The sequence below is a fragment of the Oryx dammah genome, unplaced genomic scaffold (genome assembly GCF_014754425.2).
Source record: "Oryx dammah isolate SB20612 unplaced genomic scaffold, SCBI_Odam_1.1 HiC_scaffold_9, whole genome shotgun sequence".
Lineage (NCBI taxonomy): Eukaryota > Metazoa > Chordata > Mammalia > Artiodactyla > Bovidae > Oryx > Oryx dammah.
The window spans coordinates 21,180,968-21,197,745 of record NW_024070193.1 but is presented as its reverse complement, the minus strand read 5'-3'; the positions used below and the strand labels follow the sequence as shown (position 1 = coordinate 21,197,745).

At 40.9% G+C, this 16,778-nt stretch overlaps 1 protein-coding gene across 3 annotated transcripts in view; it reads right to left on the bottom strand.

The window, feature by feature from the left end:
- The window catches only part of PTPRG (protein tyrosine phosphatase receptor type G), a 768,152-nt gene that overhangs the window by 135,355 nt on the left and 616,019 nt on the right, over positions 1-16,778 (bottom strand). For all 3 annotated transcript variants that reach the window (XM_040246532.1, XM_040246534.1, XM_040246533.1), the window contains exon 8: positions 9,812-10,004. In XM_040246532.1, the coding sequence (XP_040102466.1) occupies positions 9,812-10,004 (193 nt within the window). The remainder of the gene's footprint in view (positions 1-9,811; positions 10,005-16,778) is intronic.

Here is a 16,778-nt window from a genome sequence, read left to right as displayed (position 1 = left end):
GTTGTGTCTGACTCTACGTGACCCGATGGACTATAGCCTGCTAGGTTCCTCGGTCTGTGGGGTTCTCCAGGCAAGAATACTGGAGTGGGTTGTTATTTCCTCCTTCGGGGGATCTTCCTGACCCAGGGATCTGAACACACGTCTCCTGTGTCTCCTGCACTGCAGGCGGAGTCTTTATCACAGAAGCTCTGGGGAAGCCTGGGAGAGGTGCGGAACGCTACTCCAAGTGCCTGGCCTAGCTCCCCCCATTACAGCATCTAGTCTGGGCTAGATTATAAATGCCTCAACTGTGCCAACTCTTGTAGCAAGCATTCTTTTACTCCTGGCCACCTGGCATGTATAGATTAGCTCCATCCATCCATTCCAGTATTTCCTGTGGAGCTAACAGTGAGCACTGCACCCACTCTCTAACAAAGAAAAAGCAACCAAAACAAAACACAAGAACAATTTTACCACATATGGAGCTTATAAGGTAGTGGGAGAGCTAGGTATTAGGGGAAAAAAACACACAAGTGAATGTAAAATTTCGATGTTGAGAAGTGCTGCAAAAGAAGGGTACCAATGCCTTGACAGTATCTGGGCCGAGGTACACTGTCTCACTTAAAAGTCAGGGAAGGAAATGTGATTACTAGCTCCATGCTACAGAAAGGAAATGGAGGCTTAGATATTTACTAGAGCAAAGACATGTAGGAGTAAACGACTGGTCTGGAATTTGAGTCCGGATGTGCTTGACTTCAAAATCTACATTCTTACCCACCGGCCTTATATCGTCTCCCCATTCATTCATTCAACGAACAGTAACTGCTTATGTTTAGGAACTGTCAGGTCCTGTTGATTCAAAGATGCACAAAATCCTCAGTCTAGGAGGCTCTCCCATCCCCATCAAGTGGGTTCACTGACCCTCCCTGGGAGCAACCCTGTGATCAAGGCCTCAGCAGCCCCTGCCTTGAGGACTTAAGATAACCTGTCAAAAGTAAGCCAAGCAGATAAAGAGAGTCCAGTGATGCCTTTCAGGAAGATAAACGTGATCTTTAGGAAGGGTATCTGATTGCTGCAAGGACGTTTAGTATTAAAGCTCCTTCATTCAGAGAAAGAGTAATAAACTGTGCTGCTCAAGCCACCTGATGACATTTAAAAACAGAGGCCACTGCTTGCAGATCCATATGGGAACTGGCAGTCCCTCGTGAAATATAAAGAACACTGTATCTGAACACAAAGGGATCTGGGTTCACGCCTCAGCTCTACTGCCTTTGCTGGGAGGCTCTGGATGACCACCTGTTCTCTCAGAATCTCAGATACCTCATCTGTTAAACAGTAACACTGCATTTCTCTCTTTGCTTGCCCCCACCAACCCTCCATCCAAAGTGTTAGTAAATATTAGAGACTCTACAAAAAAATGCAACCCTAACAGATGACTTTTACCTTCACCCGGATTGTCCTCATCCAAGCAATGTCATCCTGCCAGGAGGAGTATTTCTATCAGCCTCCAGCTGTCTTGCCAATTTCACCCCATGTCCTCTGCAAACATTTCTCACCTAACAGTCAATGATGGGTTTAAAAACCTGGTCAGATGGTTCCACAGCCCTGCTTACACCCTTCAAAGGCATCCCATGGTTATAGGAACATAGTCTTAAGTCTTCCCTTACCAAGGAAGGTCTTTCAAGATCTCACCTTCACTGGTTCCTATGCCTCAGGCAGGGCCTTTGCAAAGGACTTTCCCCTCTCAGAACTTTGTAGACTAGCCCACCAGTTGGACCATAGAGAAGGCTGAGTGCTGAAGAATTGATGCTTTCAAACTGTGGTGCTAGATAAGATTCTTGATAGTCCCTTGGACTGCAAGGAGATCAAGCCAGTCAATTCTAAAGAAAATCAACCCTGAACATTCATTGGAAGGACTGATGCTGAAGGTGAAGTTGTAATATTTTGGCCTCCTGATGCAAAGAGCCGACTCGTTGGAAAAGACCATGATGCTGGGAAAGATTGAAGGGCAGGAGGAGAAGGGGATGACAGAGGATGAGATGGTTGGATGCCATCACTGACTCAATGGACATGCAGACTGTGGGAGACAGTGAAGGACCAGGAAGCCTGGAGTGCTGCAGTCCATGGAGTTAGAGTTAGACACAACTGAGCGATAGAACAACCACTCTATCAAGGGAAGCTTGCTTCCCCATGGCCTCACTACACTCTGCCACTCCTAGCAAACCACCCAATTTGATCTGCAGAAGAATACCGGAGCTTTATCATTGGTTGACCTGTTCGTTTCTTTCTTCCCCTTAAAACTTAAGCTCCATAAGAGACTCTTCTCCCTTGTTCAGCCTTATGTCTAGCACCTAATACTTGTTCATAGTAGATGCTCAACAAATATTTGATAAATGAATGTGAATCTTGACAAAGGCTGTTTTGAGGATTAAATAAAACATATATGAATGGAAAAGGCCAGTATAGAATCTGGTCCATGAAAACCCCTATGTAACCACAGGTTACCCTATGTAACCATAGGTGCAGCAGGCACAGCTCCTAGAGAAAGCTCTTCATTGTAGATGAAGTTGCCTGAGACATGAAAAGAAATTCACTGCCTACAAACATGAGCCCAAAGTAGTTAAAGCCATGTTAAATGTCAAGTATCAACTTTATGCCAACCAATCAAAGGAAACTTAAACCAACTCTCTACCTATTCACATAAAATTAATCATCATGGGATATCTGAGCATGAAAAAGTGTTTGATAGAACATGGCATGACCTTCAACAGTATGAGAACCCAGAATCTGAGAGAACAGCATTGAAATATATACATTACCATATGTAAAGTAGACATCCAGTGGTTGTTTGATATATGACACAGGGAACCAAAGCCAGTGCTCTGTGACAACCTAGAGGGGTGGCATGGGCAGGGCAGCGGGAGGGGAGATCTAGAGGGAGGGGACACGTGTGTATCTATGGCTGATTCATGTTGATGTATGGCAAAAACCATAATATTGTAAAGTAATTATCCTCCATTTAAAAAAGAAAAGGAAAAAAGTATGAGAAGCCAGGATGTTGGACAGTCTTAAAAAACCAGCCGTATTTTTTTTTTTTAACTTCTTTCTTAATAACTTTCAAGATGGGCATGGCAACCTACTCTAGCATTCTTGCCTGGAGAATCCCCATGGACAGAGAAGCCTGTTGGGCTACAGTCCATGGGGTCACAAAGAGTCAGACACAACTGAGGCACTAAGAACAACAGAACAGCAATTTCCCTCCAATTAAAAAAAAAAGAAACAAAAAGTATGAGAATCCAGGATGCTGGAGAGTCTTAAAAAACCAGCCTTATTTTTTTTTTCTTTTTACTTCTTTCTTAATCACTTCCAAGAATAAAAAGTAACAGCTAGTTACTTTTTAAAGAAAAGTGAAAGTGAAAGTCTCTCAGTCATGTCCAACTCTTTGTGACCCCATGGACTATATATATCCATGGAATGTTACACGGCAGAATACTAGAGTGTGTAGCTGTTCCCTTCTCCAATCTTCCCAACCCAGGGATTGAACCCAGGTCTCCCACATTGCGAGCAGATTCTTTCCCAGCTGAGCTACCAGGGAAGCCCAAGAATGCTGGAGTGGGTAGCCTATCCCTTCCTTCTCCAGTGGATCTTCCCAAACCAGGAAATGAACTGGGGTCTCCTGCATTGCAGGCAGATTCTTTATCACCTGAGTTACCAGGGAAGCCACTTTTTAAAGAAGACAGGTAACAATCTTCTAAGGGGCTGCATTTAAAATGTTATTTTCCTTATACTTCTCTATGCTGAAACTTTCAAGAAGTACTAAGGTAACTTTTGGGAAGAGTTTCTGGGAGCGCAGCTGCCTACAAAGGAATTAAGTGCTCATATCAGAATTTCTTTTATGAAGATAAAGTGATTCAAGCTCATTAATCTGGTGAGTGAAAATGATTAAACTGAAAATAGAACAACATTAATATTTTCTCCCAAAATAGCAGAAAACCATGATTTCAATGTCAAACTCTTTTGAAAAGCAACCATGGATTTACTTCGTTGTTTGCTAATTTGGGTGGAAAACGGGATGCTCTTTCTCGATGTGTTCTGATTTAAAATAGGCTAGTTACTTAGACATTCTCACAGTGGTACATGTCCTTAAAAACTGCCTTTTAACCAAGATAGGAAGCAATCTTAAGCACTAAAAATATGGCTAACAAAGAGATTAGCTATCAGCAAAAAAAAAACAACAAAAATCATTCTCCAAAAACCATGGCAGTGGCTTTAGGAGACTGGGTGGGACCCTGGCAGCTCACTGTCCTCTTCCTTTGCTTTTATTACATTATACAATGTCACTTTAATTAAGCCATCAAATCACATTATCAGATCAAGTGGTTTTGATTCCACTGTGGTTTGAACAGGTTTCATTACATTAATAAACCATATGTTTCATGTTGTTGGAAGGAAAGTTATTTTTCTCTGTTCGCTGTTCCAAAAGTCTTCACAATAGACAGTATTCAGCACTTAATCACCAACGTGCTCTTCCATGCGCTCGGGATGTGTTAAGAGTAACTAAAATGACAGCCCATTAAATCTGAAAGTCTATCCAAGTTATTTACTGACAAAGGGCAGAGTGGTGACTTGGATGTCCCATGAATAATCACTGAGCCTAAATATTGTTTCCATTTCCTGGAAACTAGAGCTTTATGTTTTTTTTACAGATGATATCCATTCTAAGTCTGTCTCAGGCATCAATACAAGATTAGGATGACTTTTCCCCCTCTTTGGGTGTCGTGTGCAGCCATGCATCTCCTGCTTGGGTCTGAAAGCTTGATTCTGCTTTTTCTGTTCCAGTATGTCGGATCATCCTGACAGAAGGGCAGGACGGGGGCACCTTAACCCAGGCAGCCTCCACTGTGCTGCTCAATGAACATCAATTGATGATCACAGCCAGCTAAAGAGGGAGGTGGGGCTCAGTCTCCTGAGGCTCTGCTTATACATCTGGAGTGGAAGATGAGCAGATCTTAGGGTGGACTGGTCAGTGAATGGTTACCAAGCTAATAAACCTCTTGCAGTGTCTTGGAAAGGCAGAACCAAGCCATGGACACTTTCACAGTCATGGCCACCATGAAAATACCTTCAAACACACCTAAGATTGGATTTCTCCATCCAAGTCTGAGCCATCCCCGAGAGCAGGGGTATGTAAACTATTGTTCCATGGCTAAATCTGGAGTGCCACCTATTATTATAAATAAGGTTTTATTAGAAGACATTTTCTACACCTACTCATTTATGTGTGCTGTCTACAGCTGCCTTGATGCTACAGAGGCAGAGCTGAGTAGTTGCAATAAGAGATCCCAGGGCCCAATACCTGGTCCTAGATTCAAAAAGCTTACTGGGTTTCCCTGGTGACTCAGTGGTAAAGAATCCACCTGCCAGTGTAGGAGACATGGGTTCGATCCCTAATTCAAGAAGATTCTACATTCCACAGAGCAACTAAGTCCACGTGTCACAACTATTGAGTGTACACTCTAAACCCCTGGAGCTGTAATGATAAAAGCCCACATGCCCTAGAGATTTTGCTGCCACTTCTCCCTAGAGAAGCCACTGCAATGAGAATCCCATACGCTGCAGCTAGAGAGCAGCCCCCACTTGCCACAACTGGAGGAAAGCCCACCCAGCGATGAAGACCTGGCACAGCCAAAGATAAATAAATAATGGAATCTTCCTTTGTATCGGCTCTTCTCTACTCAGGCCACTAAGCTCGATAATCCAAGCCCTCCAGGCTTCCTGATAATTGCAAGCACTGGTGGCTGGCTTTCAGCCTTTGGTGCCATGGAAATACCTGAGTTTTCTTGGGGGGATACAAGGAGGAGCATTTCGTCATGTGGACCATGGTTGTATGATATTTAAAACAAATAGAAATATCATTTAAATGCGAAAGAGAAGAAAGTTCCCTGGTGGTCCAGTGGCTTACTCTGCGCTCCCAATGTAAGGGGCCTGAGTTCGATCCCTGGTTGGGGAACTAGGTGCCCATACACTGCAGTTAAAGAGCTCACATGCTGCAACTAAAAGAACTTGCATGCAACAACTCCAGATTCCACATGCTGCAACTAAAAACATCCAGTGTGCCACAACCAAGACCTGGCACAGTCAAGTAAATAAACACGTAAATATTAAAAAAAAAACAAAACATCAGTAGTCATCAGGAAAGTGCAAATCAAAACTAGAAAGAGATACTATTTCATATCCGTTAGGATGACTACAACAAAAAAGATATATAGCAAGTGTTGGTGAAGATGTGGAGAAATCAGAACCTTCACACGATGCTGACAGGCATGGAGACTGGTACAGCTGCTTTGGGAAAACTGTTCGGCAGTTCTTAAAAAAAAAGGAAAACATAAGAGTTGCCCTGTGATGCAGCAATTCTACTCCTAGGCTTATGTCCAAGAGAAATGATCACATTCATCCACACAAAAATGTGAACATCAATGTTCAAAGCAGCGATATTCATAATGAGCCAAAAACGGGATCTATCAATTGACAAATGGATAAGCAAAATGTGGTATATCCATACAATGATGTATAGTTTGTTCATAAAATGAAATGAAATTCTGACACATGTGCAAATATGGATAAATCTTGAAAATATGATGCTAAGTGAAAGAAGCCAGAGACGAAAAAGTCAAGTATTGGAGGATTCCATTTATGTGCAATCTCCCTAACAGGAAACTCCATACAGACAAAAAGCACATTACTGGTTTCCTGGGCCTGGGCAGGAAGCAGGCATGGGAGAAAAAGGAGTAACTGCTAAGAGGGATGGAATTTCTTTTGGGGGTGACAAAAAGTCCTAAAGTAGATACTCGTGATGATCACATAACTTTGTGAATACAGAATACCACTGAAGGGTACACTGTAAAAGAATAAACTATATGGCATGCGAATTAAATCTCAATAAAGCTGTTATTTAAAAAACTCAAACAGGGATACTATTCAGCAGTAAAAAGAAATGAGCTACTGATCTGCAACATGGATAAATCCTCAAACTCTAAAGTCAAAAGCAGAGTTGAGGTTAGGAGAAAGAACTGACTGCAAACAGGCATGAAGAACTCTCTGGGGTGAAGAGAAGGCTCTAAGAGTAGATGTGGTGATGCCTGCACAACTAAGTTTGATAAAAGTCACTGAATTGCACATTCACTACACCTGAACTTTATGATATGTAAATTAGGCCTTGAAAAAAAGCGTAAAAAAAAAAAAGAAAACTTTCTTACATCACTGACAGAATTGTAAAGTGGTACATACAGTCATTCTGGGAAACTGGTCAGTATCTAATCAGATCCAAACATACATGTATCCTTTAGGCTGTAGTCATTTTACTACAGGGCGCATAACCAACAGAGATGTGTCCACATGCTGGTTAAAAGGCAGGTTCAAGAATTTCCCTGATGGCTAAGACTACATGCTTCCAATGCAGGAGACCCAGGTTTGATAACTAGTCAGGGAACTAGGTCCCAACATGCTTCAGTTAAGGGTTCCCAGGCCATAACTAAAAAGATTCCGTGTTTAGCAGCCAAGACCCGGCACAGCCAAATAAATAATTAGGGGAAAAAAAAAAACTTTCATAATTACCAAAACATGTAAATAAATCTACAAATTCATGTATATTAAAATGGGTAAATTCACGTACAGTCACACACTGAAATTCAGCAACAAGAACAAACTACAACTACATGAAACAGCATAGGTGACTCTTCAAAGCAGTATAAAGCAACAGAAGCAAGACACACAAAAGAACTTGGTGAACTGATTCTGTTTATATGAAATTGATCAGGAGGCAAGACTGTGATCACGGTTATCCCTGGGAATGGGCAGTGACTAGGAATGGGGAGAGCAATGTGCTTTGGGAAGCTGATGTGATGTTAGTTTCTGGATCTGGGTGTGTGTCACTCAAGTATATTCAGTTTCTGGAAAGTTATCAAGTTGTATGCATACTGTGTGTGCACTTTTCTGTAGCTTACACTCCAACACTATGCTAAAAAAATAAAAAAGAAGACTGTGTCTACATCTCTGTCTCTAGAAAGATCAGAAAACATTTTAATATTCAAACATCTTAAGAGCAATGGATGCACACCATCATCACTGTAACCTTGTAAGATGAAGAACTGATTCCCTCTACCTAAGGATGGGTCCTTGGTTCTGCTCAAAATCAGAGAAAGCCCATTCGTTGGGGGATACTGCCCACTCTGACAATTTAACGCAATGGAAACCAGTGTCCTCTCTAATTTCCTTGGGGAAGAAGGACTATGCACTCTCTCTGCACAGCCAGTATATCAGATGGTCAAGCCCATTTTTTAGGAAAGAACTTTGTAACTGTCATAACGTCAGCATTTCCAAGCTACCAGATCCTATACTCACTTGTGATATAAATTCCCCATCCTGCAAATGTTCCACCTCTTGCAACATAGTCAGCCCTAAGAGTCCTCCCTTCCCTAAGCATGTTCTCTTGGGAGAAAGCTTTACAGTTTGGCCGTTTGCTTTATTTTTAACTTGGATTGAAAAAAAAAAAACAGGCCAAATGAGGTTCTTCATGCCAGTCCAATCCAAGATATTTTACAGGTTTGCATGCTTCTCAACCTTCCTGCTGTTCCCAGTTGATAAATGATGCCCTTGACAAAGTGTCAGCCCCAAATTAGTTGATTCTCAATTACGTGCTTCTTTACACCATCCTCTGACAAAACTACACCGACAGGAAGGAGATGATCACATTGTTAAAACTCCCTTTCCTCTTCTTTTAGCTCCTTTGTAGATACATGAGCCTGGAAAATGGGCTCATTCTTATCATCAAAGGGCACATCAATGCAGTTATTTCTGGAATATCAACTCACTCCTCTTGTTCCTATAAAGGTCATATGCCAGTAAACTGGTCCCTTTTATTGGAGGTAGGGGTATGTACACTCCTGAAATAAAGCCCTTGCATATAACTCATGATGCTAAAAATACCACAGTCTACTGTCAACGTCAATAAATGACAAATGCTTTCCACATCACCCAAGCTCACTATTTCAAAGGAGAGAACTGATTTGGGAAAGACCCATCTCTTCAAATCCAAAGGAAATACCTTCTTTATCCTTCCTCCCTTCCAAATATTGGGACTTTGACAAGCCTTATTCCTCCAAGGGTTTCCTGAGCTCTGTGATTTTATGACAAATCACAGAGCTTGAAGGTTGGGCTGTGAGGGTAGAATCAGACTTTCCAATTTCCTGGGAGAGAAATTCATGACCGTTTCCCATGAGAAAGGAGAAATGGAAAAAGATTAGGACACAAGCAAGTTATGAAACTTATGTTTTTCAGATCTGGGAGTTGAACTGTTAAACAACAGATCTAAAAGGTTACGTGGTGTCTGGTGGAGGTGGAGAGCTGGAGGGGGACTTCTTGCCTAGTATGGAAGTTCGTAAGAAAGCTGAAGACTGGGGTGTTGAAAGCAAGTCTGAGGTCCTGATGTTTGAGCTCAGAGACAAACAGCTGATTGCAGCAGGGAAACAGTTAAAAAGTAAGACACCGAAAAGCTTTAACACATCAACGAGTTCAGTGCTGACACTACAAGGTCAAATTACAGAGAGAAGGACTGATATTTCGCTAGTCAAAAGGGCAATTCCGAACATATCTATTTAACTGAAGTTATTCCCACAAATGCTTCTATTTATCACCCAGACAAGTCTCTTTTAGCAGAGAAACATGCTGTTAATGCCAAGTTCCAATTCTTGGCTGGTTCCGAACTCCTTTTCACTTAAAGTAATTTACGATAAGGAAATCTTCCTCTGGGCAAGGGCACTGAATCCAAATGTACCTTTAGAGGCTTCCGTCCCCAGTGGGTTTTCTAAGAAGTCTGTCATGTCGTGGTTCCAGGCATCACGAACGGCAGACTTGTACACCACCCTGTTATTCAGGCCCTGCTGTGGCCGGAAGTTATTTCTTAGATACTCCACCGACTTGACGTGGTCTTGCTGCTCCGTGGTGAAGATGGAATAAAAAGCCTCGAGCTGAACATAGAATCAGAGAAAAGGAGAAAAAAGAAATTTGGTTAGAAGCCTACATGGTCCAAACCCAGGAGGGGTGATGAGAACAAAAGGTGCTGGGAGGTGCCCGAAGTCGCGTGGGACAGACTCAGCCAGACACAGGCTGCCTGCTGGAATCACTGCCAGTGGGCTTATCCAGCTGCGGATTCTTTTCTGTCAACTGAAAAGGAAAACACTTCATTGGAAGGTGCTTAGAACTCTTGCAGCTCGTGTCTCAGACAAGAGGCTGGGTCTTCCTGCAGCAACCCCCCAGCCATCCTTACCCCAACCCCTGGCAAGAATTTCCATATTACAGGAAGCAGCACAGAGTTACATAGTGAAACTGGTAAGTTAGAGACTCAGACTTCCTGGGTGGGAATTTTGGCTCCATGGCTCAACCACTCTGTGACCCTGAGAAAGTTGTTTAACTTCTCTTGAGCTGCAAATCTTCCTTTGTAAAATAGTGAGAATTACTGCAACATCGACCGGATAGGGTTTGGGGTCAGCAGTAAATGAGATTATCCATGCGTGGTCATTAAAACAGTTCCAAGAACAGAACTTTAGAAATATTCGCAATTTATCAATAATTCTTACTAAGTACCTTCTTATATACTAGGGATACAGTTCAGCAGTTACTAAGTCACAAAGTTGACAAGCCCATGATGTGCAGGTTAAACTACTGAAGTTCAACATTTATCAGATGGGTAATCATAGGCAAATTATTCAAGCTTTCTGCAACACAGGTTTCCTCATCTATAAAATGGATACGATACTAGTACTGCCTTTCTTAAGGTTGTTAAAAAGATTAAAATCTATGAAGCAGCCAGTAAGCCCGTAGTAAAGATTAGGTGTCATTATTATTAATATTACTAGGAAACATTTTCCTCAAGACTGCTGTCTACACTTTCAGGGGAAATCAAAGAAAAATTCAGGACTCCAGGATCCTATTCATACTATCAAAAAGGATTCTTTGTGGCCCTCAACATTCTGCATAGCATCAAAAAGGTCGTATAGAATCTATAAAAATAGTACAGATGAACCTATTTGGAAAGCAGAAATAGAGACACAGGTAGAGAACACATGTATGTACAGCAACGGGTTAGAGGGTGGCAGTGGGATGAATTGGGAAATTGGGAGACATATATATACTACTATGTATAAAACAGGTAACTAACGAGCATCTCCGCAGGGAACTGTACTCAAAGCTCTGTGGTGACCTAAGTGGGAAGGAAATCTTAAAAAGAGGGCATATATGTATAAGTAGAGCTGATTCACTTTGCTATACAGCAGAGGCTAACACAGCATTGTAAAGCAGCTATACTCCAAGAATTTTTTTTTTTTTTAAAGAAAAGATCATTCTATTATATAAGAGGAATAGAACAGGGGCTAAGTGACAGAGATTTGTTCTCAATGGGCCACAAAGATACTCTTGTAACCAAAGAAATGGAGCATAACATAAAATGTCCAGCCACCAAAACACCAACTCCTTGAGCTGGGGTTAAAAATGAAATAAATAGAGAAACTGAATGAACTCTTTCTGGCCCAACTGGCTCCTTGAATGCCAAATCAGAATGTTTTCTGCAGGAGAGGATTACAAGGGAAAATAGAAAGCCACTTCCCAAGATGAGTGGGTGGCTTTTAGGAGTGGCTTCCCTAAACTTAACAGGACCAGGAGGTGGTTAAGCCAATGGATAACAGAATTAGGACCGGGATTTCTGGATGGACATCTTGAAGCCTGGAACAAACCCCAGTGTTTCTCTAACAGCCTCACAGAATGACAGAAAATGACTGGCTTACAGTCTAAAACTCCTCTGTTTGCATGAAAAGGCATTGAATTTACACTGTCAAGAAAAATCATTTAAGTATACGGATTCACTCATCATTCCACCTCCTCTCCCAATTCTCCTGCTCATGGAAAGTGATAATAAACCATGAAACCCTTTCTGCTTTTTCCTCAAGGGAATAGAAGCAGGGTGGTCTTTCATGCAAAAGTAGCCTGTTATTCCCCTTTTATTCTAGTTCTCTACAATTCATAGAACTTCTAACAACTCACGTGGTTGCTATTTAGAATTTGTCTTTCTTCCATTCTTCCTTGTGATGGTCCCTGTTTATGTATCATGAAGAGACAAGGGCCATAAAAGCAGAATAATTAAGAAAACTGGACTGTTTACTCTGTCCACAGGTGACCTATTCAGATGAAAATAATTGGAGGTGCTGAAAGGGAAAAATCAGCTCAACCTAGCAAGGTGCACACACTTGGTAGAGACTACCAAGATCAGAACTGCAAGCGTCTCAAAGTGAGAGGAGCTTTCAGGATTTTCTCAGAGAAAATAACTCCTAAAAATTACATGAAAGGAATTAACAAAGACCTTCTGGAGGCAGTCAAGGGAAAGACCAACCAACATGATGAAAGGGAAGGCGCACAATCCCGTGTGGAAAGGTTAAAGGAAGAGGAATTGTTTCGCCTGAAGAAAAGGCGAGTAAGGAGTAATTTGATTAAAGGCCTTGTATGTGAAAGATGATGACCAGCTCTTATCCACGTCCAGAGAAGGCCAAATAAGAGAAAATTGGTTTGCATTAAAGCCTTAAGAGACGTGAGTTGAATAGAGGAAGGAATTCCTTAACTTCAGGGTGATTTTTTTTTTTTTTTTTAAGAAGAGTGGGCTGTCATACATAGCAAGTTAGACCAGAAATTTTTTAGAAGGGACAGCCATCTGTCATCAAATACTTTCATCTCTGGGATGCCAGGAAAGGATGGCCTGGGAGACCCTCAGCAATGTGACTCCAAGGTTTGTTTATTCTCTCGAATACTTGCTTCTTTCACAGCTCTCATTTAGTACTCCTGAAAAGTTTATTTCTGATGCCTCAGGAAAGAATTAGTCATATAACTGTAAAAAGAGGCAGGTTCTGAATTCAACACAGAAGTGATTTTGCTCAAATTGCTCTTACAGTTTAATGACATGCAATGGCTTAAAAGCTCAGCCACATTCTTGTCATTAACTCAACTTGCCCGAAGATTTCAAAGGAAGGACGTGATGGTTCTGAGAGTGAACTGATGACCTGGGTGATATTATATTGTCACCTGGATCATAGCTTCTCTTGACAGTCGCATAAAAGAGGAAAAAAGGAGGACAAGCTTAGCAGGCTCATCAAATGTCCTTCGGTATTGGCAGCATTTACGAAAACTGTCACTCCTCTCAGCTGGATAAAAACTGTCAGTGGCCTCTCCTGCTGGTGACGGGCATGCTTGGCCACTGAGTGGAAGCGTCCATGGTCTCCAGACTGGCAAAGGGAACCTATATTTTCACTTGGGCAGGAGGTCAGCGGTCATCTGGACCACACAACTTCTGCAGCTCATCACACAGCTGCTGCGTGTTGTCCCTCAGTCCTTATCCTTGCCTTGAAACCACAGTTGCTAAAGGTAAACCTGGCCGCCACCAGGACCCTGACTTTGCTGGATTCCGTGGGACGCCATTCACAGGGCAGGTGATGATAGGAAGGTGCCCCCAAGAGTTGGGCAACAAGGCAGCCCCATGTAAAGCACCAGACATAGAACAAACTGCAAAGCTGCGTCTCTCCGGCCTCTGATTGGTCCACACATTTGCTGTGTAATCTGTTCAGTTCTTCTAGATCTAGTTAACCACATTCTTCTAGATCTAGCTAACACAGTGATCCTTCTAAAATGTACACGAGATCCTTCTCAAATGTACCTTGGTCCGACACCTTTAGACAGGTATTATCAGTAAGCATTTTCCTGCCTGGAATAATTCCCGACACCGAAAAGGTACTCAGTAAATATTACTGTCATTAGTGCACGCATCGGTGCATAAGTTGTGTCTGGCTCTTCTGCGACCCAACGGGCTGTAGCTCACCAGGATCCTCTGTGCATAGGATTCTTCAGGCAAGAATACTGGAGTGGGTTGCCATTTCCTCCTTCAGAGGATATTCACAACCCAGGGATCAAACCCAAGTCCTCTGCGTCTCCTGCACTGGCAGGTGGATTCTTTACCACTGTGCCACCTGTCATTACTATTATTATTTTGTGAAGAATGTAGTAACTATGATTGTGTGCTAAGCTTTCAACACCAAGAAGTTCTCGGCAGCTTCTTTTTCCTTTTCTTTCTTATAGTATATATAGACATATATATTAACAATGTACGTTATATATATATAGTAAACAATACATATGTAGTTACATGTATAATGTCATTATATATACACTGTATATATATAATGTGTCTATGTATATGTATCATGAATATTTGCATCTTATCAAACTTTTTATGTGCCAGGTACCTTTCTCAAGCACTTCATAAACACTGTTTTGCTAACTTAGTCTTGGCTCAAAATAACAACATTACAGTGACATTATTCATAATATTATTATGATATGACTAACACTAGAAACTAATATTTACTGAGCGTTGAATGTGCTAAGAACATTATCTGCTTTCTCCTACTTAATCCTCATATAAATCCAGTACTGTGGGTGGTGTTATCATCGTTTTTTACTGTTTTGTATTATATTGTTTTGACTGAGTAGGAACTTGGGCTTAGAGACATTAAGTCACTTGCTCAGAATCACACAGAAATTGAGAGGTAAAGTGAGGCTTAGAAGCCTGGGTCTATGTGACTCTGGCTTTCACACTTTCAGTCACTTTGTGCCACACGCATAACAAGGCTTCAGTATTATTCACTGAAAGAGCAATACTGTAGTGGACAAACGGAATTTAATGTTAGTACAGACGACCCTAAACCATTTCTTTAAGCTGCCCTCCAAAGACCCTACCATGCTGGGCACCCACTACTGCCATTTCACTACTGGCAATATACATCTATTCACGTTTTTCTGCACTCTGGAAAGACATAGCCTACAACCCAACACAGGAAGAATCAGGAACTATGAAGAAGACAGGAGGTGCAAACAGAAAAAAGAATTCACCTCACAAAGCCTGTACTTTTCTTTCCCTTATTCTTTTCCAGAGGCATGTAATAAACACACTTGGATTTACCTTGAATATAATTAACAAACTCTTTATCATTTAGGGAAAATAAATGAAAGTTTTTATTTCTGTAATATTAAATTGACTTTTTAACTTTTGAAGTGAACATGTAAAACATTTCCTTCTTTTATCCCTGCTTGAGGAGTTGTAATTGCATTTTAACTGGTGCTGTTTCAAGAACAATTTTAACCTTGAATTGCAAATGTGCTGGCTGGAAGTGTATATAAATCAATTCAACTTAAGTTTTTATTGTAAAAATATTACAGAGAATAATTAGTTTTTAATCTGTCAGTTTGAGTCAAAGGAAATTTGAAAACTATTTATACTGTTTGTAAGATCTGGTCCATAAGATGTGGGAGAGGACTACCATGGTTGAAGGGGGCAAATGAGAGAAAATCAAAAGTAATGTAATTACTGACCACAGAAAGGCTGATGTGCACGATATTTTATAGGCTGTATATAGAATGGCAGTTAGACAAAGCCAGAGTCCATTATAAGAATAATAATAAACTCCAGGGTAAACATTGTGATCTACAATGTTTCACCTAAGGTCATGGGGACGTGAGTTTTGTCATACATTTAAGAGGTATGTATGGTTTGGTTGCCGCATGAGTAAACAGAATAATAATGAGGGAATATGAAATTCCCAGTAGCCTGGATCATTCACAGTTTTACTTATTGAACCATGGCTATAAAACTAAAATCTAAGAATGCTCCATGTCTGCAGGCTATGCTCTCTCCCTGCAGTTATGGACAGTTTTGGGTGAAGGTAATTATAGAAAAGCCTTCTACAGAAAGAGGATTTAACCATAATTAACAATGAAACCTACCTGTTACGGGCCAAAGTAGCATCTTCACTCACTATTAAAAGAAAGTCTGTATTCAAATCACTGCACGTTGTGTAGTGTTGGAATAGAAACTTTTTGAATTACGTGATTCCTCAGTTGTTACGGCCTTGAGATAAATATAAGAGGCCCAACCATCAGCAGTCACACATGGCCATTCCGCTGGAAATGTGGCTAGTCCTACACATTGAAATGATAGTATTTTGGATACATGAGGTTAAATAAAACAATTATTAAAATTAATTTCACCTGTTTATCTTTAAATATTTTAGTGTGGCTATCAGAAAATTTAAAATGATATATGTGGCTTGTTTGTTGCTGCTGGACAGTGCTGTCTGAGTGGCTTCAGCAATTAAAAAAAAAGCAACAAAGAAACTCACCTAATATCTCTGAGTACTTCCTGTGGTGCCAGGCACTAGTCTTGAGCATATTCTACATGCACTCCATCAATGAATGTCTATAATGACTCCATAAAGTAGGTATTATTATTATTTCCATTTTACAGATGAAAGTTGAGGCAGAGTTAGTAGAGTAATTGATTAACTTGGATGAAGAACATAGCCAAAATTGCAACAGTTCGGCTCCATATGGAACATGGTCTTAATTCAAAAGAGCTGCTCTACTATTTATGACCGGGACAATATTGGTTGTAATTTTAAAAAGTCATGTCACTTAAAGACCCCACATAAACACTGTTAAAACTAATATACGAATTCAGCAAAGTAGAAAGATACAAGATTAATATTCAGAAATCTGTTGTATTTGTTTACACTAACAATGAAATGCCAGAAAGTTAAAAAAAAAATCCATTTTAAAATTGCATCAGAAAACAAAATATCTAGGAATAAACCTAATCATTAGGTGAAAGACCTATATGCTGAGAACTATAAGACACAGATAAGGGAAACTGA